The 22953-nt window shown below is 37.8% G+C and overlaps 1 protein-coding gene across 9 annotated transcripts in view; it reads left to right on the top strand.

Moving 5' to 3' along the window:
* AMBRA1 (autophagy and beclin 1 regulator 1) overlaps nucleotides 1-22953 on the top strand; it is a 149246-nt gene that overhangs the window by 88665 nt on the left and 37628 nt on the right. For all 9 annotated transcript variants that reach the window (XR_004950832.1, XM_016146737.2, XM_016146734.2 and 6 more), the window contains one exon: nucleotides 21930-22040. Coding sequence is in view for 8 of the 9 variants with exons in the window: in XM_016146737.2 (XP_016002223.2) it covers nucleotides 21930-22040 (111 nt within the window). In the remaining variant the exon portion in view is untranslated. The remainder of the gene's footprint in view (nucleotides 1-21929; nucleotides 22041-22953) is intronic.

Raw genomic sequence — 22953 nt, 5'->3', positions numbered from 1 at the left:
AGTCATGTTTTTCCAAGTAAACTGAATATTCCGGTTTGGGGATCAAATTCCTATTCCCTAGTTAATTCATCCAATTTAGCTTATAAAAATTTGCATTTTGATTAAGTTCCTGCACTTACATATTTTTATCATTCACGCATAGTTAATGAATTAGTTAACAATTGACAGAATGTTTTCTCCATTCCTTACTAAGTGATTTTAGAGTTGATTCAAATGCTTAGGGCAGACAATTAAAGAACATGTAGTTAGGTTGAGCGTTTTAGCAATTTTTTAGATTTCTTCTTTTCTAGATTTCTACTTTGGCTGTATTGACCTGTTTTCAGTGTTTGCTATAAGAATGTGGATGATTTCATATCTTTTTTATTCCTTCATAGTGCTTTACCCCTAAATTATTTTTTCCTAGTGCTCATTTATTTTCCTCTCTTTTAATTTATTGAGACATAATTCACATATAAAATTCACTCTTTCAAAGCATATTCAGAGTTGTGCAACCATCACCACTGCATAATTCCAGAACATTTTCATCACCCTAAAAAGAAACCCTATACCCATCAGCAATTACTTTCTATACCTCCCCTCTCACCCAGACCCTGGCAACTACTTTCAGTCTCTGTGGTTTTGCCTTTCCTGGACATTCAGATAAATGGAATTATACAACATGTGGTCTTTCGTGTGTGGTTTCTTTCACTGAGTGTAATGTTTTCAGTGTTCGTCCATGTCATGAGTGTCAGGCTTTCATTTCTTTTTATAGCCAAGTAATATTCCATTGTAGACTTCATCTTATCCATGCAACAGTTGAGGGACATTGGAGCCATTTCCACTCTTTCGACTGTTAACGAATAAAGTCATGAACATTCATGTGCCAATGAAGAACTACCCTCTCTTAAACACTTTCCTTTGATCACTTTCTTGTTTGAAAGGCTTTCCTCTTCTGATTTCCCTCTTTTTAGTCTACCAGCTACACTCAAGCTCTGCTTTTTACTTTGGTCTTCAGTTTTCTGAGTTACCACTTTTATGGAAATAATTCAGTTTTTCTAAATTCTTTCTATTTTGGAAGATCTACAGTCGTTTTATATTGAATATTTAAAAAAAAACACAACCTTTTATTTAATAGTCTTCCTTCCTTATTTTTACTAACACTACCAGGTACTAGGCCTGTAAATTTTTATGGATTATTACTTGTCCCAAGATACCCTATATTCTTTTTCCTACCATGTTCAGATGATTCATACGTAAAGGAATCTCTCAATTGTTTCTCCTTTCTCTTCTCACTGTTCTACCCTGGATCTGGCCATTATCATATTGTAGCAGTTCTTAACTGGTACCTCCATGTTTATAGTCTTTTCACCTTTGAAAACTTGATAGACGACTCTTTATAAAATGTGACCAGAGACTTCTGGTAAACATGACAGAATGATCAAGTGTGCTTATCTCTCAAATCCCCTTTAAAATGACAGTAAAGGAATTAGAAAAAAGTACATGCTCATTGTTTAAAGAGAATGGGAAAAGGATGGTGATGACTAGCTAGTCATGACAAGAACATTTATCCTCTAGAAGAAACAAAATTTTATGTGAGAGGAAATATAGATGTATTACATTATTCCTATATGCTGTGAACATAGTCATAAAACAGTAAATAGTTAACATTATTTAACCTAAAAATGTGATAAAACTATTTTGGGAGGAAGGTGGAAGAAAGAGAGTAGGAGAAATCATCTCCCATTATAGGAAGCCAGTAGATAATAGCCAAAATTGAAAAATTAGTAACAGTAGAACTATGACAGTTAATTACCAGAAGAAAAACAGCTAAAAGATTTGAAAAGTAATTGTTTCTGAAGAGCAGAAATCAAGGGAGAGGATTGGGCATGAGGCTGCTATTTAACTTAATAGCTTTGTAATACTTGTTAACTTTTAAAATTATGTACATGTAGTACTTTAATAAAAATTTAAATTTTAAAAGCTATTCTCTTTGTAGTTCCCTCACTCAAAAATTTCAAAGGATTTCTATTTTCTGTTGCATAGATGACAAATTCCTTGTCTTTTTTCAGCCTGATTTTTGTATTCTTTATATGAGCTTTTGCTTCCTACTAAAACTGATAACAAATAGCCTTTGAACCCTGAATCATCTTGAGAAGGAGCCTTTTCCTATCCTGTACCATTCTTCTTCACCTTTCCTCCTTTCCAAATCCTGTTGCTCCTTTCTTTAAGCCCTAGCTCCTATTTCTTTCCTAAGCTTTCCTGGTCTCCCCTCCCTCAGCCCAGTGACCCCCCCCCCCCTCCTAAACAGCTGTTGCTCTAGTTGTCCATTATCACTCATTAGATACTTACATTGCCTTTTCTTGTTTGTGATGCTTTTGATGTAAGTCTTATCTATTCAACTGCTTTATAGGCTCTGACCAAGCAAGAAGGACATCTTATTATCATTTTATATACATCTTTCACAGTGCTATGTTTGATAGATATCTGTTTAATATTCAGTCATCACTCAGCCATCAAAAAGCTTTCTGTTTTGAGATCACTACTCTTTATTCCGGGCATGTCTCAAGACTCTGTAGTTTGGTCTAAAAATCTCTCTATCTCTGTCAGCCTTAGTGAGGTTGAAGGCCAAGGCCTTATCTTTTTGCTGGTGATACTGTCTTTGGTCGGCGCAATGTGCCAGTTGTTTTTAAAAAATGTAACATGGACAGTCTCTAATATCCCAAACTCTGCGAATGTTTAAGCACTTCATAAATATTGTCTTATTTGAGAGAAATGTTGATTTGTCATTATCATCACCACTTTGGGGATTATGAAGCGTCTGCCTTTATACTCCCTTGCCTTATTATCCCCTGCACTCCAAAGAGCCACAAAAACAGAAAACAAACAAAGCCCTCTGCAGTCTCCACTGTTTCTCTGCACTCTCTAAGAACAAGCACCTGGCTTTAGATGTGCCCTGGAGAGGCTTCATCAAAATATATTCTCACCCACTGAGCTAGAGCTCCAGTGTGACCTGAAACATTTAGGTCACTAGTTCTTAATCATTTAGGACAGTGAACTCTATAAGAATGTGTGTTAAAAGCTTTGTTCCACCCCTCAGAAAAAATGCCTACGCAAAGCTGTATTAAAGTGTACCCAGGATTTTGGTTTTATTCAGGTACAGTAAGGTCAACTGTAAGGAGACAATCGCCATTGAAAAGATCATTTGTGACTTACATTTCCCAAGAGAAGGGGGACTCACTACCCCACACAGGGCTACAAGTGAAGTATCAGGGTTAGTCAGGAGGCAGAATGAGGCAAGGGAAAAACATAAGCTGGAGCCCTTGTTGGAGTTTTCAGGGGAAGGAATGAGTGAGGCAGGGTAGTTACAATGAGTAAGTTTAGGATTAGATATGGATAATATGGGTAGGTTCTGGATTACAGGGTGGTTGCTAATTATCGTACCTGGCCCTGGGGCGATCAGGGCAGAGGAAATATTGGCTTGCTATGAAGGTTTGATAAAGTGGTTGGAGTTATGGGCTCTAGGTTGCTTGCTTTGTATTCTTGTAGTCAAGTTGCTTGATATCTCTAGGAATTCATTAAAAGGGGCAGTCCCTCAGTCCACAAGGCCCCCAAGATGTCAGAGCACTATAAAATATAGAAAACGAAAGACACAGTTAATACATAATGTTCATGCACACAGTTTTATTTGCTATTTCAGTGGTTTATTGGATATCCTGAAGCCTGTCTGTAGACCCAAGTTGGGTTTTAAACCTTGAATCCAGTGCCTCTGAATACAGTATATGAATTTAGTTTACCTCTTTACAGGAGGGTCTATAGTTGATTATCTATTAAGACAAAAGAACACAGGAAGGTCTATAGTTAATTATCTATTAAGACAAAAGAATGTAGCAGCTACTCAATTTTTTTATGGTAGAGCTTTTATTTCTTTTTCCTTCTGACTTTTCTGCTAAGAACTTATTTGTGGGTATTTTGTGCCAAGAGGGATAAGCCTGCATTCCCTAATTGCAGCATCAAGTCTGTCCTCACAGGGCGTCCTGATGACATTTTAAATACATGGAAATTTTTGAATGCATGAAAACGTCTGGTGCTGAGTCTCTGCTGCATATTTGTTCTGGCACCTGCTCCTCTCTTCTTGGAGTTTATCCCATTGCCTAATTCTGTGCATTGTCTCCAAACCTTTCATTAAGCATTGTTGAAAATTTTGCTTTTTAACCTCAGCATCCCCACTTATCTTTTGAACAGAAACAGAACCGTCTGACTACTAGGCATTTCCTTGAGTGAAAAGCTTCTCATTTTGCCTTTTCTAACTTTTCAGAGCATGAAATGGCTGTGCTAAGCCTGTTGGCCTCAAGGCAAGAGCCTTGCAGAGGCAGACAAAGAGGATGGCCTGCTCCCAGCTTGGATCCTCCAGAGGAGAAACTTTTTAATGTTACGTGAACTTGCAGTTGAAAACCTACCCGCTTACAAAGTTTTGACTGCACCTAAAAAGGAAATAAAGTCTTGGAGTGTTTTTCCTATCAGTTTCTTAGTGCCCTGAGTCCTATGCTGGGTAGATTTCCAGAGGTTGGGTGCGAGTTTCAGAAATCAAGCAAAAAGGGTTTTAGGAGTCCTGGAAGTGTCCTTCTGCCGGTTGAGTGGATATTTCTCAAAGCCAGAGGTACTTTGGCTCCAACTCAACAAATTGAGTTGCAACCATGTGCTTTTTGCAAGGTGCCTTTTAGATCTTCAGGGCACAAGGACTGAGAGCTACCGAGGGGTTTAAGATAGTCCTTCCTCTTAAGGGCTAACAATCTAATAGTAAGAATCACGCATACTCAGTAACCCTTTGTTTCTGTGTTTAATATAGAGTTATTGCATTCTCTCTCTGGCAGAGCATCAGGATATTTCATATAAAGATAAGAAAATTGCATGTGTCCTTCCTGTCAAGAACCTATTTATAGTGTACTGTGGTGATTCAGGTTCAGGGAAAGTGTGGAGTAGGAACAGAGCAAGTATACTTGGATTGTTTTGAGTTGGTCCTCTGGCGAGCTAAATTTCATACCTGTCCTCAAAGTAGAGTGAACGATGGCAGGAGATAGAGCAGAAGGAACATGACAGAATAAGAGAGAGAAACAAATGTAATGGGGCTTCCAAAGAGAAGATTGTAACAAGTTAGTGAGTACAGAAAAGAACTCTTGGAAAACGAAATTGAGAGAGTCCTTGAACGGGGAATAAGGAATGGGGGGATTTTAGTAAGCATTTATTAAAGGAGAGGGGAAGGCACCCAGGTAGTAGGAACACTGTGAGCAAAAAAAAAAAGTAGGGATATATCTAAAACATATTTGCAAAATTTTGTGAGTGACGAGCAGTGGAAGATAAGCACAGAAAGGTAGATTACAGAGATTGTCGAGGACCTTGAATAGCAGACCCAGGAATCTAGGTCAATTTAGGCAACGAGGAGCCATTAAAGCTTTTTGTGCAGATGAGCAACACAATCAAAACTTTGCTTTTAAAAATAATCAATGTGACGTTGCAAGATGGATTGGATAGAGAAGAATAGAGAGGAATATAGGTGATTTTGTAAGGGACAAGGGCCCATAGCCTAGTGTTAACTGCAAGATAATATAATAATGTTTTCCACACCCCAAGAGGCTGATAGAAAAGTTTGCAGGCTGTCATGCATTCTTTATGACGACCAGCAACAGTTAGTCTTTAAAAGGCATGTACACCACCATGCTCAGTAGCTTGCAGGCATCCTTGAAGTGTGATAGCAGGTCCAATGTTGTCTGAAAGTGTATGTAAGCATCTCTAGCAAAAAAAGACTAAAAATCTCAATTCTTTTGCTTTCCCTTGTGAAATACCTGAAATGCCACAGGGCTTTCTTAGAAATTTATCTAACCTAGCATTAAAAATAAGCCTTCCTTCTTCAAGGTAAGATATTGTAAGGCATCAAGATGGCATCTAAGAGAAAAGCTTGGAGCTGGGCATCTGTTTGTACGTTTCGTCTGTACACACAGACTGTTCCTAGTATGAACCCAGGAGGCCCATGGCCTTAACATCTCCATGTTTGTGGGTACAAAGTTTGAGAGACCATATGCCATTCATGACTGCCTGCTGGATGGTTTCACCAGTGAAGTAGCCCAGGCTTTACACAGGATAAACTTTGCTCAGTAGGACTCAGGGCATATTTCCGAGCACAGTCTTTTATGGCAGGAATTTCAAGTAAATGGAATATGGCCATATCTGCCCACCTTTGGAATTTAGTGGGACTCTGTATCCCAAAGTATTTCACTTTAGCCAGTTACTGTCTCTCCCATACCTATTGGGCAAGGTTTAAGATGGTAGGCAGTCATTTAAAGGTCTTCCCTTTGTGTCCCCAGTTGCTGGCTTGCTTATTTATTTCCTTCCTACCCGCATTTCCCCCTTTCTTCAGTACTAAGAAATTTAAAAAATACAAAAAGTAGAAATGTATACTTATACACACATACATACAAACATACATACATACATACATACATACAAAGAGAGAGAGAGAAAGAGTGAGAGAGTGAGCATGTTCGCATCCACAGACAGGATTTAATCATTGTTACCAGTTTGTCTTATTTGCCTCAGTTTTTACAAACAAAATTATTTCAGATAAACGAGGTTTCCTTTGACCTCCTTAATTAATATTTTCTTCTCTACATGGAGGCAATCGCTATAATGAATGTGTTTTATATAATTGCATTCATCTTTTATAACTTAATATATTAGTAAAATGATAGTTTAAGAGTTGTATTTGTATAGATGGTATCATACTTATATGTCATTTTACAACTTTTAAAAATCAATGTTATGTTTTTTATTAAACCACATTGACATAGTTTGATTGGATTTATTCCTTTTAACTGTTGTATATTATTCTAATTTTATTCATACTGTTTTTATCTATTCCCTTATTGATGGACATTAAACTTTCTAGATTTTTACTATTACAACATGCCTTAAGCTTTCCTGACACACATCTCCTTATGTGGTGTTTTCTCTAAGATGTTTACCCAAGGGTAGAATTGTGTTGGCTCTTCTTTTGTCACATAGCACAGACATACCTTCTGAGATGAATGAAGGGCATCTCAGGGTACCATTCTGGCTGGCACTCAGTGAAAACGGAAAATGAGATTTGTGGATTTTATTGCAAACCTAGGACCAAAGAGTTTTTTTCTCAAGTCTTCCAACTAGTTAGCTTCATGGAACAAATAAATATATGTTGAATATAGGGGATATTAAATAGTAAAATGTATAATTTTTAATAGGTCATTGTAAAGGTAGTTTCTCACACTTAATGCTTTTAAAATTTGTGGAATAATACAGGTTAATTGCAAATAATTCAGATAATATCAAAATATGTACTGTAAACAGTTTCCTTACCACTCATTTCCAGTCCCATTCCCCAAAAGATTATTGGTTTGCAATATATCTTTTCAGTTTTTTTCTAGGCATAATCAAACATATAGGTACATTTACACATCTGCATAGTTTTCTTCATTTATTTTTTTAGTAGAGATGGGATCATACAGAATAATATATCAAGGATATCTTTCTGTATCAGTACATATAGATGTACTTTATTCTTTTTATGGCTGTATGGTGTTCCATAGTATAATTGACCACAGTTTAACTCTTTTCTTCTTGATGTTTAGATTTACTTACAAAGACAAGCTCCTTTTGCAAACTGTAGTTCCTTAGTTCCATTTCTGGATAGATATACCTGACTGAAAATATCCTTAACATATGATTTGGTTCTCTATAATTCAACCTGTCCCTATCGTAGATATAGGTAATAAAGACTGTCTGAGACATAATCATCTCACCGATAGAGTTTATATAAATTTCTCACATTTATAAGGCCGGCAGTGACATTCATTGCAGCCCACATTAGTGTTCCTCACCCTGTGTATTTCATGTCTACTCTATGAATGACGATATTCTAAGTCCTATGACCAAGTGAAAAGCTGAGCCCTTCTCTCAAGGAGTTCACTACCTTAAGGAAGGAAAGAGACCATGCAGTACCAACTGAAAATTGATGGCTAAGCATACACAGAGCACTCAGAGCAAACTTTATGTACTTACAGGTAACCTAAAAGATGACAAATGTTTTGTATATGAAAATAGCTAACATCGTGTTGACAGGGATTTCTCTCTAATTCAGAAAAGCTTCTAGGAGGAGGTGAGATTATATTTAGGTTTAAAGACTAGAAAGGCTAATCTGGGTTGTTGTCTTGCTTCCAGGTACATCCTTTTAGCAGTGTTAGGGCTTGTTAATAATGCTTTCCCACTTTGTGCCTAATATTAATGTCTGAACAGTGGGTTTTAAATAGAAACTATTTTAAATTAACTATCTTTATGTGACAAGTGTTATTCTCCTAGGATCCCACAGCACATATGTATGACTCTGGGGACTACTCAGGTTTTTGAACTATTCATGGTTTAAACAGACCCATTCACCATGCTCTTTCCCACTTATTTTTGCTCCATGCTTTCCACTAGTTGGTGCCTCCACTTTAGAACAAAGTTGTAGAATCTTTTTTCCCACTGCAGGATCTAGGGGAACATAGATTGGCTGGGCCATTAGGGCAGAATGTCTTGAAGGTTCTAGTTACTAAGATTTTTGTCAAGCTCCTATTTAGCAAAATCAAAATGTAGGTTTTACAAAATACCAAACCATCTTCTTATAAGTAACCCTACCATATGCATTAGGAATTCCTAATCTTTTGACCTTGCTCAAAAAACTGCAGTCCCTTGACAAAAACCGAGTTGGCTGGTTGCCTTATCTCAAAGTCCCAAAATTTACAGTATTTTCCTCGGGCTTACTTTCCTACTCATGGGAAACCCATAAGATCATTGATCCTATAAATATTTCCTTCATTCTAAAGTAAATGTGAGGTTGGTAGTCAAGCGAGAGTATTCTATAGTTTACTTTCTGATCTGACTTCACCTTTGACTTCCAAACCCAAGGGGCTTCTTTGTTAGCCCTCAGAGTTGAGCCTTTCTGTCCCTGGGCAAATAGCAATGTGGTGGTGATTGCAGTGAAGCGACACCATGCTGTTCAAAGTTTCCTCTGAACCGAGTGAGCCAGGCAGTGGATTAGAGAGTTCACAGGCTTCGGGGGGTTCTGTACCTTCCCCTCTGGCTGCAGGCCTGGCCTTTTTCTTACATGTCGGCCCTGACTAACAGCCCACTAAGGCTGTACCCTGAAATGTACAGGTGTTATTTGACAGGAGCTTTTCACCCTTTACAAACTGGGCCTCCTAATGAGAATGTAGGCTCATAGAGCAATAATTCACGTGTAGGTGGCCTGTAAAGGAAAGTTTTAACAAAAGAATTGGTTAAGAAGCTGATTTATTTTCTTGCTTTAACTCTCTTGTCATGTGCTGAGTGGGGGCGGAAGAGGAGGGGAGGGTGGGGAATGGTGCTGCTGAAAGCATTTATCTTCATTTCTGCCATCTCCCAGTGTTTATTACCCTGTGATCGACAGATGAGGAAAGCTGCCAGTCAAACCCACGTTCAGCACATTTCCATTTCCCTTCTTTGCAGATTTTAGGCTTTTGAAATCTGCATCCTCTCTGCAGCAATAAAGGTCGTTTCCCTCCTGCTGCTGACAAGCCCAAGACCCTCTGGTCCAATTCCACTCACTGGTGCTTCCACCAAACAATAAAAGCTGCAGGAGTCTCAGCAATTTAAGACAAGTGATTGGTGAGAGCTGTTCAGTGTTTGAGTCAGTCAGTCGCTCTCTTGTTCTCTCACCACTCTCTCCCTCAGTCCTTCCCCCCCACCCCTCTCCCCATCCTTATGCTGCCAAGGCACTCCCTTAAGCAGCTCCATTGTACACCAATGAGAGGATAACTGCTTTCCTTTCTCCTGGCTTCACTCCGGGACCTCCTGCCTAAGTCAGTGTCCTCCCAGCAACAGGGGTTGCTGGGACCTAAATATAGAAAATGCCAGGTTGTGGGGGATGTGGAAGTGGGGGAACTCTTCGCACTCTTACCCACCTGCATGTCTTCTGTCAGAGTTAGAGGCTTTGAGGAAATCCCTGTCTGGTGGAAGTGAATGCTAGGTTTTTTTTTTTTGTTTGGGGTTTGGCTTTTTTCTCCATTCCTCCTGAAGGCTGTGGGTTTTGGAATGCTGTTCCTAATAATTTTTCAGTAGCATGTGTTCTTGTGAGCTTGTTTGTTTCTGTCTTAAATAATGTTTGTGGGTGGAAGAAAGGTAATGATATTCGTTTCTTTAAAAATTCATGTTCTGCTTTCATAATTACTTGTCCCAATTACGTCATTAGTGTAAGTGTAGATCACTGCTTCATTAGGACATATATATATCGAAGGCAGGCAGGTCTACAGAATGATGATGAAAACGGGCCTCAGCTTCTTCATCTTCCTACACAAGAGCATCTTAACTTGCCTTCAGAGAGCTAGGAGGTACCAGCCATCCTGTCAACAGTCAAGATTAATTCTGGGTTTTAATGTGATAGGAGGAAGGAGTGCGAGGACTCAGCAAAGAACAGCTTACTTCCTTTGCTGTAGAGTGGTAATACATTGCTGAACTCTGGATGACATTATTACCTTCGAGGCAATGTGATTGAATCATTAGCAACCCTTAAATTAAGAAGCAGAATAATCTTATGGCAGCCTACCACCTTTGGACTTTCTGAAGCTCACCAGTGCTCTGTTTGACCCTTTTGAATGGCTTGGGTTAAGGGAAAATGGCCATGCCTGTCTTAGAAGTTACATTCTTGCATCAGACCTAATTACTTTTGTGTAGATTTGAAAATGACCGATGTTACACCAAGTCTGTAAATGACTTTGTGTACACGCTCTCTAGTTGTGTATCTCCGCTTTCAAGGCACGTTATAAACTAAATACTGCAAGTGATCTAAAGTAGTCAAATTAATAGAAACAGGAAGTAGAACTGTGGTTACCAGGGGCTGGCTTTGAGGGAGTTGCTTAATAGGTACAGAGTTTCAGATTTGCAAGAGGTAAAAGTTCTGGAGCTCTGTTTCACAACAGTGTGAATATACCTAACACTACTGACCCTATACACTTAAAATGGTAAATTTATGTTATGTGTTTTTTACCACAGTTTTTATAAATACTGTTAATAGCAGATTCTTTGCACTACTTATTCTGGATAGGAAAGCTTTATTTCTGCTTTGGGCATAATGAACACCAGATTAATTTCTCTTCCTCCTATTGGCCTGTATAAAGCTTACTCTGTTATGGCTACTTAATCCTGGTTTGAATTGTTTTGAGAAAGTTTTGATGAGGCTGTGATATGTACACATATTTCATAGCTGTTTCTTTTCCCTTTCACACTGTCAAAAGCCTTGAATTGTATATTTTAAATATTCCTTACTAAGTTCCTTGTTGAGTTCTCAGACTATTATATTATCATTTGTTGTTTTGTCGGCCTCATCCCATGCCTTTGACCCCAACAGAGTCTTTCTCAAATCTGTCCCTTAAAGTTCATGATTTGTGTGTGAAGTAATGCTGTTCGTATTCTTAGGAGCAAGAGCTTTGGAGCCTTCAGTCTATTGGACAATAATAAAATTTTGTTGATTTAGGGACCCAATTCTCACTAAGAGAATGTCGTTGACATATATACCTACAGAATATTTACCCTTTCACTTATGTTAAATATATTTTAAACATATGTTGTATAATGACTGTCATCAGTGTAAGTGACCAGCTAGAGCAGTTATTAAAACAGCCTAAATCTGGTAGACTACACACCTTACTAAGAACATTTCCTGTGTCAGAATTATAAACACCCACATGATACCTGTTTGGGATTTTATTTTTGTGTTTTTACAGAAAATGATGTCCCCTAATATTCTTATTTTTTATTTTAGCCTCAGGAAAAAGTGAAGACTCAGTTTCAGCTATAGGTAATATACTCAGAATTGATCTTTGAAAACCCATTTTTTCCTTCAAAAGGAAGTAATTCTGTTTTCCTAAGACACTTATGATTGCTGGATTCTGTGCAGTCTATTTTCTATAAATAAAAAACATTATCTTATTCTCTTATGAACCTGTGGTTCACTTCTAAACATACAATGGAACATTATTCAGCCATAAAAAGGAATGAAGTACTGATGCATGCTGTGATATAGATGAACTTGGAAAACATTATGCTAAATGAAAGAAGCCAAACATAGCCACCTGTTTTATGATTGCATTTATATGAACTGTCTAGGAGAGGCAAAACTGGAGACAGAAACTACATTAGTGGTTGCCTAGGGCTAAGGAGGGAGTGGGGTAGAGTGGGCGGGGGGGGGGGTGGTTGCTAATGGGTAAGGCATTGAGGGTGGGGAGATGAAAATATTCTGAAATTGGATAGCAGTGATGGTTCTCATGAAATTGATTTTGATCATGGTTGTACAGCTGTGTGGATATAGTGAAAACCCGTGAATTATATACTTAAAGTAGGTGAATTGTGTGGCATGTGAATTATGTATAGACAAAGCTGATATTTTTAAACAAACTATAATTTGGTCATTTTTCTCAATGTCAAAACCATAAATGAGAACTAAGAGAAACTTCTACCCTTGGAGGAATTCTTGTTTACTGCCATCAGGGATTCTTTCCAGGTCCCCAGGCTATAGAATAATTGACTGTGCTCTTAGATGAGACTTTTTAAGTGGTGATAAGGTAACAAAGTGAGTTTGACAAAGTGCTTAGTTATATCCCCTTCTTAGAACAAATATAAAAACTGCATTTGAATGAAACTTTTTGGAAAGAAGTAAATTCTTTCTAGGATGTTATTCAGTATGTACATAGAGAGGAAGAATGCTTTTTATGTTTAAATAATCCTGTGTTGTATTATTGCTGTAAGAAGTTATTTTTCATAGACAGAAATCAGCTTATTATAAAGAGCTCAAACAATCTATAAGAAGAAACTTAAAATAACCAAATATAAAAATACACATAAGATGTGGGTAGGCAGTGTACATCATAAGAAATACAAAGAGCTAATAAACAAATAAAAAGTTGCGCACCAATACTGGAAATTATTTAAGATATGCAAAGGAATACCAAAAATGGGATTGCCATTTTTTACTTCACAAAATGACCCAAATTTATACTGAATAGTATTTTGTAATGATAGCCTTACTGAGATATACTTCACATACCACATAGCTCACCTGTCAAAAATATACCATTCATTGGTTTTTAGTATATTCACAGAGTTGTGCAACCATTGCCACTATTTATGTATTCTAGAACATTTTTATCGCCTTGTAGAAAACCCCAGACCCATTAGCATTCACTTCCCCCTTCACTTCCCCTGCACCCTCCAGCCCTAGGCAACCGCTGATCTACTTTTCGTCTCTAGTGCTTTGTCTGTTCTAGACATTTCATGTAAATGGAATCATACAGTATGTGGTCCTTTGTGACTGGCTTTCTAAGAATTTTGAATAGTTGACAAGTAGTTCAGTTATACTTGCCCTGGGGTTTCTAGTCTCAGTTCTACTGACCAGTTAGCATGCTGGTTCTTGGCTTCATATCATAAGCTAGCAGAAAGATAGGAATTGTGTTTTCAGGCTGATGAGTGTTTGTGCCCCCAGCCCTGTTCTTGTTCTGGCTTCCTAGCAGCAGCACAGTCAGAGATGCCCATTTTGAATGAGACAGCCTCATGTTGAACAATTTTATAGGACGAAAATATAATTTAATCGTTTCCTTCTTTGTAACTTGCCCTTTTTTACCCTCTCAAATTAGCTTTTCTGATAGATTTGCTAATGATTCCCATTGTTCCATATTTTCACCATACTGTTGAATCATACTCTTCATTCCCCTGCTCCTAGAACATCTTGGAGAGAGGCTAAAAAAGCCTTTTTGGGAAAAAAGATTCCTAATTCTCCTTTCCAAGCAACAGAAGAGAGGAGTCTGAGAGAAGCAGGGAGATGCATGCAGGCGCTCAGGCTTGGTAGAGTGCACCTACCATGTGACAGGCGTGGTTATTAAGATTTTATCCCTAGACACATTCCCAAGGTTTCTGGTCAACAGGTTGAAGACCTGACTCCGAGAATGAGGCTTGACAGATTGGTTTTTGCCTTTGTTGTTCCTTGGTAGTTGGCCAGGATGACTGGGTGTAAGTGTGTCTTTTCTCCTTTGTTTTGCTTCTCATCAGAATAATCCTTATTTTCTCTTTTGCTCTGAGGCTCCAGGGGAAGAACTCTGTGGTTGTGTGATAAAAAGTGAACTGTCATGACTAACAGTATTCTTATGGACAATTGCTGTTTCCACGGTCTCCTAAAACAAAAAAATATGAATGAGATTCTTGAGAGCACGCATGTACACATGCACGCTCCCTCTCCCCAGCTCTCTCCCTCCCCCGCCCTAGACTTTTTTTTTTTTAGAGCATTCTTAGCTTTACAGAAAAATTGAGTGGAAAGTACAAAGAGCACCTGTATACCTCCTTCTGCACACACACCCATAGCCTCTCCCACTATCAACATCCTGCACCAGAGTGGTACATTTGTTATAATCCATGAACCAACATTGACACATCATTATCATCCAAAGTCCATAGATTACATTAGGTTTTGCTCTTAGTGTTGTAGTTCTCTGGGTTTTGTCAAATGACTGATGCTATATGTCTACCATTGTAGTATCATACAAAATAGTTACACTGCCCAAAAAATCTCCTTGTAGATCTCTGTCTCCTACAAACCCTTGGCAACCACTGATCTTTTTCTGTCCATAGTTTTGACTTTTCCAAAGTTACATAGTTAAAATTATATAGTATGTAGCTTTTTGCTTCTTTCACTTAGTACTATACATTTAAATTTCCTCCACGTCTTTTCATAGCTTGATGGCTCATTTCTTTTTAAAGGTGAATAATATTCCGTTGAATGGATGTGCCAGAGTTTATCCATTCTCCAATAAAGCATATCTTCATTGCTTCTAAGTTAGGGAAGTTATGAATAAAGCTGCTATAAATATCTGTGTATGGGCATGTGCTTTCAACTCATTTGAGTAAAATACCAAGGGTCATGATTGCTGAATCATATGGTAAGAGTATGTTGAGTTTTCCAAGAAACTGCCAAATTCTTCCAAAGTGACTGTACCATTTTGTATTCCCACCAGCAATTAGTAAGAGCTCCTGTTGTCTACATCCTCTTCAGCATTTGGTATTATCAGTGGTTTCGATTATGTTTATTTGCGATCTATATATCTTCTTTGGTGAGATGTCTGTTCAGATCCTTTGTCCATTTTTAAATAGGTTGTTTTGTTACTGTTGAATTTTGAGAGTTCTTTATATATTTTGGATGCCAGTTCTTTATCATTATAAATGTTTGGCAAAGATTTTCTCCCAGACTATTGCTGTCATTCGTTCTCTTTTAATAGTGTCTTTTTAAAGAGCAGTCACAGGTTTACAGAAAGATTGAGCTTTCACAGAGCAGAAGTTTTTAATTTTAATACAGTTAAATTTGTCTGCTTTTTCCTTAATGGATTGTGCTTTTGGCATTAAATCTTAAAAGTCTATCCAACCCATAGTCACCTAGATTTTCTCCTACATTATCTCCTTGGAATAATAGTTTATGTTTTATGTCTAGGTTTATGATCCAATTTGAGTTAATTTTTGCTGAAGTGTAAGGTTTATGTCTAGATTCATTTTTTTGACATGTGAATGTTCAATCATTCCAGCACCATTTTTGAAAAGACTGTAACTTATCTATTGAATTGTCTTTATGTCTTTGTCAAAGACCAGTTGACTATACTTGTATGTTAATTTCTGAGCTTTTTATTCTCTTCCATTGGTCTATTTGTCTATTCTTTGGCCAAGGCCTCAGTATCTTTATTTCTATAACTTTATAATAAGTCTTGAAGTCAGGTAGTGTCATTCTTGACTTCTGTTCTTTGCATTGGCTCTGAATCTTTTGCCTTTTCAGATAAACTTAAAGATCAGTGTGTCAGTGTTCACAAATTAATGTTCTGAGATTTCGATTGGGATTGCACTGACTCTATAAATCCAGTTGGGAAGAATTGACATCTTAACAGTTTTGAGTCCTTCTATCCATGAACATGGGATATCTCTCTAATATTTATTCATATCCTTTGTGATTTCTTTTATCATTGTTTTAGTTTTCATGATGTAGATTTATACCTAAGTATTTCTTCTTTAGGGCTAATGTAAATGATATTGTGTTTTTAATTTCATTTTCTATTTCCTATTCTAATTGTTCATTTGTTCATTGTAGGTATATAGGAAAGCAGTTGACTTTTTATATATTAACCTTTTATACTCCAACCTTGATATAATCACTTTATAGTTCCAGGGGTTATTTTTTTTCCTTTGAATTTTCTACATAGACAATCATGTCATCTATGAATAAAGGCAGTTTCTTTCTTTTTGTCTAATCTATATATCTCTTATTTACTTTTCTTGTTTTATAGCAGTGATCCCCAACCTTTTTGGCACCAGGGACTGGTATTCCTATGAGAATCTAATGCCTGACGATCTGAGGTGGTGCTGAGGCGGTGATGCTGGTGCTGGGGAGCAGCTGCAAATGCAAATGAAGCTTCACTTGCTCACCTCCTGCTATGCGGCCTGATTCCTAACAGGCTATGGACTAGTACTAGTCCATGGCCTAGGGTTGGGGACCCCTGTCTTATAGCATTAGCTAGGACTGTAGTACAGTGTTGAAGAGGATGGTAAGAGGAGACGTCCTTGCTTATTCCCAGCCTTGAAGGAAAAGCATATAGTTTCTCACCATTAAGTATTGTGTCAGCTATAGGGTTGTTTTTTTGTTTTTGTTTTTGTTTTTAATCTAATGGAGTTGAAAAAGTTCTCTTTCCTAGTGTGCTGGTAGTTCCTCCCCCATCCGCCCTCCCCTCCCCCCATAAATAGGTGTTGGATTTTGTCAAATGCTTTCCCTCCGTCTGTTCATATGATCACAGGATTTTTTTTTCTTTATCTTGTGATGTATTGGATTATATTAATTGATTTTCAAATGTCAAACAAGCCTTGCATACCTGGGATAAATCCCATTTGATCATAGTATATAATTTTTTGATACATTCTTGGATTCGATTTGCTAATATTTTGTTGAGGATTTTTGTTTCTATGTTCATAAGAGATAATTAGTCTGTAGTTTTTCTTTCTTCAATGTCTCTGCCTGGTTTTGGTATTGGGGTAATGTTGACCTCATAGAATGAGTTAGGAAATAGTCCCACTTCTGTTTTCTGGAAGAGATTATAGACATTTAGTAGAATTTCTTCCTTAGATGTTTGGTAGAACTTACCAGTGAACCCACCCGGGCCTAGGTGCTTTCTCTTTTGGGGGGTTATTAATGATTGATTCACTTTAATAGATATAGACCTATTCAGATTATCTATTTCTTGTGTAAATTTTGGTGGACTGTGTCTTTCAAGGAATTGGCCCACTTCATCTGGGTTATCAAATTTGCAGATGTCGAGTTGTTTATAATAATCCTTTATTATCCTCGTAGTGTCCATAGGATCAGTAGTAGTGTCCCCGCTTTTATTTCCGATATTAATAATTTGTATGTTCTTTCCTTTTTTTTGTTTTTTTAGTTGACCTGGCTAGAAGTTCGTTGATTTCATTGATCTTTTCAAAGAACCAGCTTTTGGTTTCATTGATTTTTTTTTTCCCTCTGTTGATTTCTTGTTTTCAGTTTCATCTATTTCTGCTTGAATTTTTATTTATTTATTTTATTCTGCTTACTTCAGATTTAATTTGCTTCTTTTTGTTTCCTAAGAGGGAAGCTTAAATGATTTTAGATATTTTCTTCTTTCTAATGTATGCATTCAATGAGGTAAATTTCCCTCTTAGCACTGTTTTTGCTGTATCCCACAAATGTTAATAAGTTGTATTTTCGTTTTCATTTAGTTCAAATAGTTTTAAATTTCTCTTGGGGTGTCCTCTTTGAGCCTGTGCTTTTAAAAGTGTTTTGCTTAATCTCCAAGTATTTTGATATTTTCCAGTTATCTTTTTGTTAACTGATTTCTAAAGTTTAATTCCCTTGTAGTCTGACAGCATACTTTATATGATTTATAGCCTTTTAAATTTGTTACAGTGTGGCCCAGAATGTGGTCTGTTTTTCAAGGAGAAATTACTAAAGAGTCTAGGGCTTAGACATTTGACCTTAATTCTTAATTACCTCTCTTTCTTGATGCTGGCACATTATTTGGGCCAGTCTCTTACAAAATGACCTCTATGAGCTGTTGTTGATTACCGAGCTGTACCTGAAGAGGAAAAGCATACAGAAATAAGAGTAAATGATCAAAATAATTTTACTAGTAGTTATTTATTAGACACTTATTATTTGCCATTATATTAGATTTATTGTTTCAGTAAAAGTTCGCACCAGCAGAGAGGTCGTAGGTATTATTATTATACCTATACAGATTTCTTTATTAGGAGAGGCCGGGGATACTTCTAAACATCCTATAGTGCACAAGGCCCACTCTGTTTTACAGATAAAGAAAACCTTTATCAGAGATTAATTTACATGAAGTCACACTACTGTAGGTACTAGCAAGAAATGTCAAAATTACATCTGTCTGGTTCTGAAGACTGTATTCCTTGAAACATGCAAAAAAAAACAATCAAGAAGTCATAAGATCCCAGTTCAAGCCAGACTCTAACCCATAGCAGAAATGGAAAACTTTGCTAAGGGAATATTAGTATAATGCTGTGCCTTTGATTAGTTTCTTTCTAAAATCAGTATCATTGATGGTTTTGGTGTTTTTGGCAGTGGGCATTCCAGTAGTGGCCCTTAGTAAGAGCATCTATCTCGGAATTAAAATGTAGGCTATATTTGTGTAGCTTGGAGTCTCCTAAACTACAGGGATGATTTTGATCCCCAGGGAACATTTGGTAATGTCTGGAGACATTGTCAACTAGGTGAGGGGGCGTCGTGCTACTGGCATCCAGCGGGTAGAGGCTAGGGATGCTGCTAAACATCCTGTAATTCACAAGACCCACCTTACCCCCTAAACAAAGGATTATGTGGCCCAAAATACCAAGAGTGGAGATTGAGAAACTCTGTCTAGCTTGTTCCATTTTTTTTTATTACCAAGAAAATCTTGAGGCCTCAGAAATCCTTCAGCAGTCTCTCAGGACTTGGTTTCTGAAGCTGAGTGCTTCCTATGTAAATACTTTGTAGCTTAGTCCATTAACTCATTCTGGCACATTTCTTATACCTTCAGCCTAGTGGCCAAAAGCCTATTAAATGGTTGGCGTTTTTTAATAGCGTGATACTTTTTCTTCCTGATGTTGGCCTGCAGTTCTTGGAGAAGAGAAGCTGGTGACAATGCTTTAATCTGTTGCTGGCATCTTTAGCTCCCTAATCTATATTTACACGGCACCTAAAACCAACTTTCCCTGGTGCCAGGCTCCTTTTTTCCCCAGCACTCTGGCACTGTTGGCAGGGAACACCTCCCAAGTCTCTTCCACACAGTACGACCATACATGTTTGTTTTATTGCACAGCTGTTCTCAAGAAGATGTTTCTTGAGGCATGTACAGGATCTTCTGGAGCTGTGGGTTGGACTCTTAATTATTTGTGTTCCCAGTTGCAGATCCACAGCACTCTTAAAGCATCTGGTATTTTCCTTAACTGTTTTCCTGTTCATAGCTCTTATCCTCTCCCCCAGATTTTAAGCTCCTAGAATATGGGGTTTCTTTCTTTATTTTCTACCTTCTTTTAGCAACTAGCATTCCATTCATCATATACTGAGGAAATCAGCTTATCATTCTTCCATTTTGGGTTATATGCTTTTCTATTAAAAGTTGGAGGAAATGATAAGGAAATAAAGTAATTTGAGAGAAACTAGTGATCAAAGAAAGATGTCAGCCATTTAGTAGATAAGCAAGCCAGGGGAACAATTCATAAACTCAGTAGAATTGAGCCTGGGTCAGAGTGAAACCGAATAATTCTTTCTTGGGAAATGGTAGACCTTAGAGTTAAAAAATGATTTTCATTATCGAGGAGACCTAAAAAAATCAAGGATGTTCCTACTAAGAAAGTCCTATAGGATACTTACCCTCCTTTTGACCCAGAAGTTCAGCAGAAGTTCCCAGTTAGATGTAATAATTATAGAACTTTCTATAAAGGTTAAAACCAAGGGCATATACTTACCTCATTTGAATGATATGTCCCAGGACCCTTGGTAGGGGTTTAAGGTCAGTGGGCTCATTGACAGCACCCCCAAATGCTGTCTTCTTCAGGCCTTCAGGGAGATCATGACTATTTGGATCTATGTCTTTGAATCTGCAAGATTTTGAAGAACATGTTGTTTGGAGGATATTGTTTTCTCTAGAATGGTATTTCTCAAACTTTATTTCATTATTACCCTCCTAAGGATCCTTTTTAGACATTTTTTCCCCAGTCATCTCTCTTCCCAAGAAATTTTAATGTCCCAGATATGCTGTATATCTGTTTTAGACTGCGGTACTTTGAAGGGGAACTAGTGATTGTACTAAGATTTTTCCCCCATGAGCTAGTTTTCACTCCCATGGGGGCAGTAGTGCCCATGTTGAGAATACATAACCTAGAAGGATCATCATCTTGGAAAGGAGCTTTTATAATATTTGTACCTTTCTTTACAAATTGAAATTGGGATGAGGACATTATTAGTAAACTAATGTTGAAAAGAGTCTTCTTATGCAGTAACCTGCAACGGCAGGAGAAGAGTAAGGAGAGTACTTTTCTCATATTTCATGGCTTGTGTGGAGGACATATTCTCTCTGAACAATCTCTTGACCATTTCAGGAAAAAATAGGGTAACACCAAGAGTAGCAGAGCAATACATGCAGCTTGCTAAAGAGAAAAAAAAAAAATACAGATGACAAGACCCTTTCGCAGTGACACGCGGAGAAGGAAAATGGTGATACCGAATAATTTAGGTATAAAATTGTCCATCGTTCCGAGACTAGTAAGCTGTAACAGGTTCAGTTTCCCAAAGTAGGAGTTGATTTGCAGCAGAGAACACCATTTGGGTTGCCTAGCGTGCAAGGATGTTCTATTTCCCCAAGAGGGTTTGGCTCTGTCTGATCAGAAGGGTGGTTGTGTATGAAATGCACCTCAGGAGGAGGAGGAGGAAATGACATGTTCATGTAAATGAAATACAACTGCAAATTAAAGTGTCACCCTGTTAAAAATCCATTTTTTATTTAATTGGTTACCAAGGAAAAAATGTCATACAGAAGTGTATATCTCAGGGAAAGTTAAACCGTGAGATGTTACAAGTGAATCTGAATTCAAGGAAATTCTCACGAGGTAGTGTGGGGGGAGAGCTATAAAATATTGTCTTAATAAAAATATTTTGATGCTGAAAAGCTAGGCTCATAAATTAATGTTGTGTTACATGCCAGGGGTCCAGAAGAAATGAACAAGTATTACCTCATTTATTTTTTACTGTCTCTATCCAGTCAGCTGTATAGTGGCTGCCTCTTCCCTAGAGGAAGCCTCCTTTTGAGGTGTTTTATTAGGAAGAAGGTCCTATACAGAGGAGGAGATGCTTTCTCCCAAAGAGCACTGCTCAGTACAAAGACATCCAGGGACTAAAATCCTTTTCTGTGTGGCTTTTCTGTGTTGATGGTATCCTCCCATTTTTCCCTTTCCCTTTCCCACATTTTTGTGAAAATTCATTTCTGTCTTTAGATTGTGAGCCTACCAAACAGGATATGTGCAGTACCTGCCACATTGTTGGCACTAAGTAAATGTTAAGTAATGATCAGAGGAGGTGATGAATGGGATTATATAGTTCCACGTAGAATTGTTCTTGAGAAACATGTCTGGTTTCTCTTCGAGATAGGGACCTGACAGATGGCATCCGTCAGCTGTCTTCAGCCCTAGTTGTGCTTCTTCCCCTCCCTCCCCTACTAATCCCAATATTGATTTATGTTTGTAATGGAAACATGTGGGTAAATACTATAATGTACTCTCTTTGTCTTCTCCCCAACCAGGGGCGGTAATTGGTGACGGACAGTCTGCTGTGGCCAGTAACATTGCCAATACTACATACCGGCTGCAGTGGTGGGACTTCACTAAATTTGACCTCCCAGAAATCAGTAATGGTAAGCCAGGGTAGAACTTGGGGTGCTGGTGGAAGGAGATTCTCTTACAGGTGAGCCAGAACTCAGAAATCCATGTAGCATTGGACTTTTCATCGTTTCATCGAAAAGCTGATTGCCATGTTCCAACGTCTGCCACACTTAATTAGCAAACATGCACAGAGCACCAACCCTGAGCAGTGAGCAGTGCTCTGTACTGGACTAGAAACAGTGCTAAAGAGGACACAAAAATGAAGATATCTTTGCCCTGAGGACTGAACTACTGACTAGTAGTTCTTGGTCCTAAGACTAAAAGTTTAGGTGGAACTAAGAGAAAGAGAAAGGAGTGTTGGAATTGAGAGCTGACCTCGTGACCCTTGAGGAAAAACTAGTGATATTAAACTCATTTATTAAGCCAGATCTGAGTGGAATGCAATCGACTATCATGACTGATATGTTTATATGTTTACAAATATGTCTGCCTGACAGTCTAATTTCCTGGCTTATAAAGAAGTTCGCAGTCCCATCTCCCAGTCGTTCAATTGGAATCATATTTCGGACATCTCATTTCACCTTCTGTGTAATGAAGGATGCACACATTCCAGAGAAGAGGCAGTTTAGCCTCTATCTACTTAAATACTTCTGATGATAGGTCACACTGTCTGATAGGACAGCCTAATCTATCACTGCAAAAATTCCTGTTAAAATCTTCCTTGTACCAAGCCACCAGTTTTTGTACCAAGTTGTCACTTCCTCCCGTCGGTCTTAGTTCTACCTCTGAATTCCATAAAATAGGTCTAACGATGCCTCTTCTAAGTAATAGTCCTCCAGTGTTTGAAAATAAATTGCCTTTTCCCTTTAAATCTTTCTTTTCAGGCCAAGCTTTTACTGATCTGGTTTCCAGATTCTTAACAATTCTTCTCGTCCTCTCTTTTAG

Source organism: Rousettus aegyptiacus, unplaced genomic scaffold, assembly GCF_014176215.1.
Source record: "Rousettus aegyptiacus isolate mRouAeg1 unplaced genomic scaffold, mRouAeg1.p scaffold_m13_p_5, whole genome shotgun sequence".
NCBI lineage: Eukaryota > Metazoa > Chordata > Mammalia > Chiroptera > Pteropodidae > Rousettus > Rousettus aegyptiacus.
The sequence above is the reverse complement of the archived record's forward strand: the minus strand, read 5'-3'. Positions and strand labels throughout refer to the sequence as shown.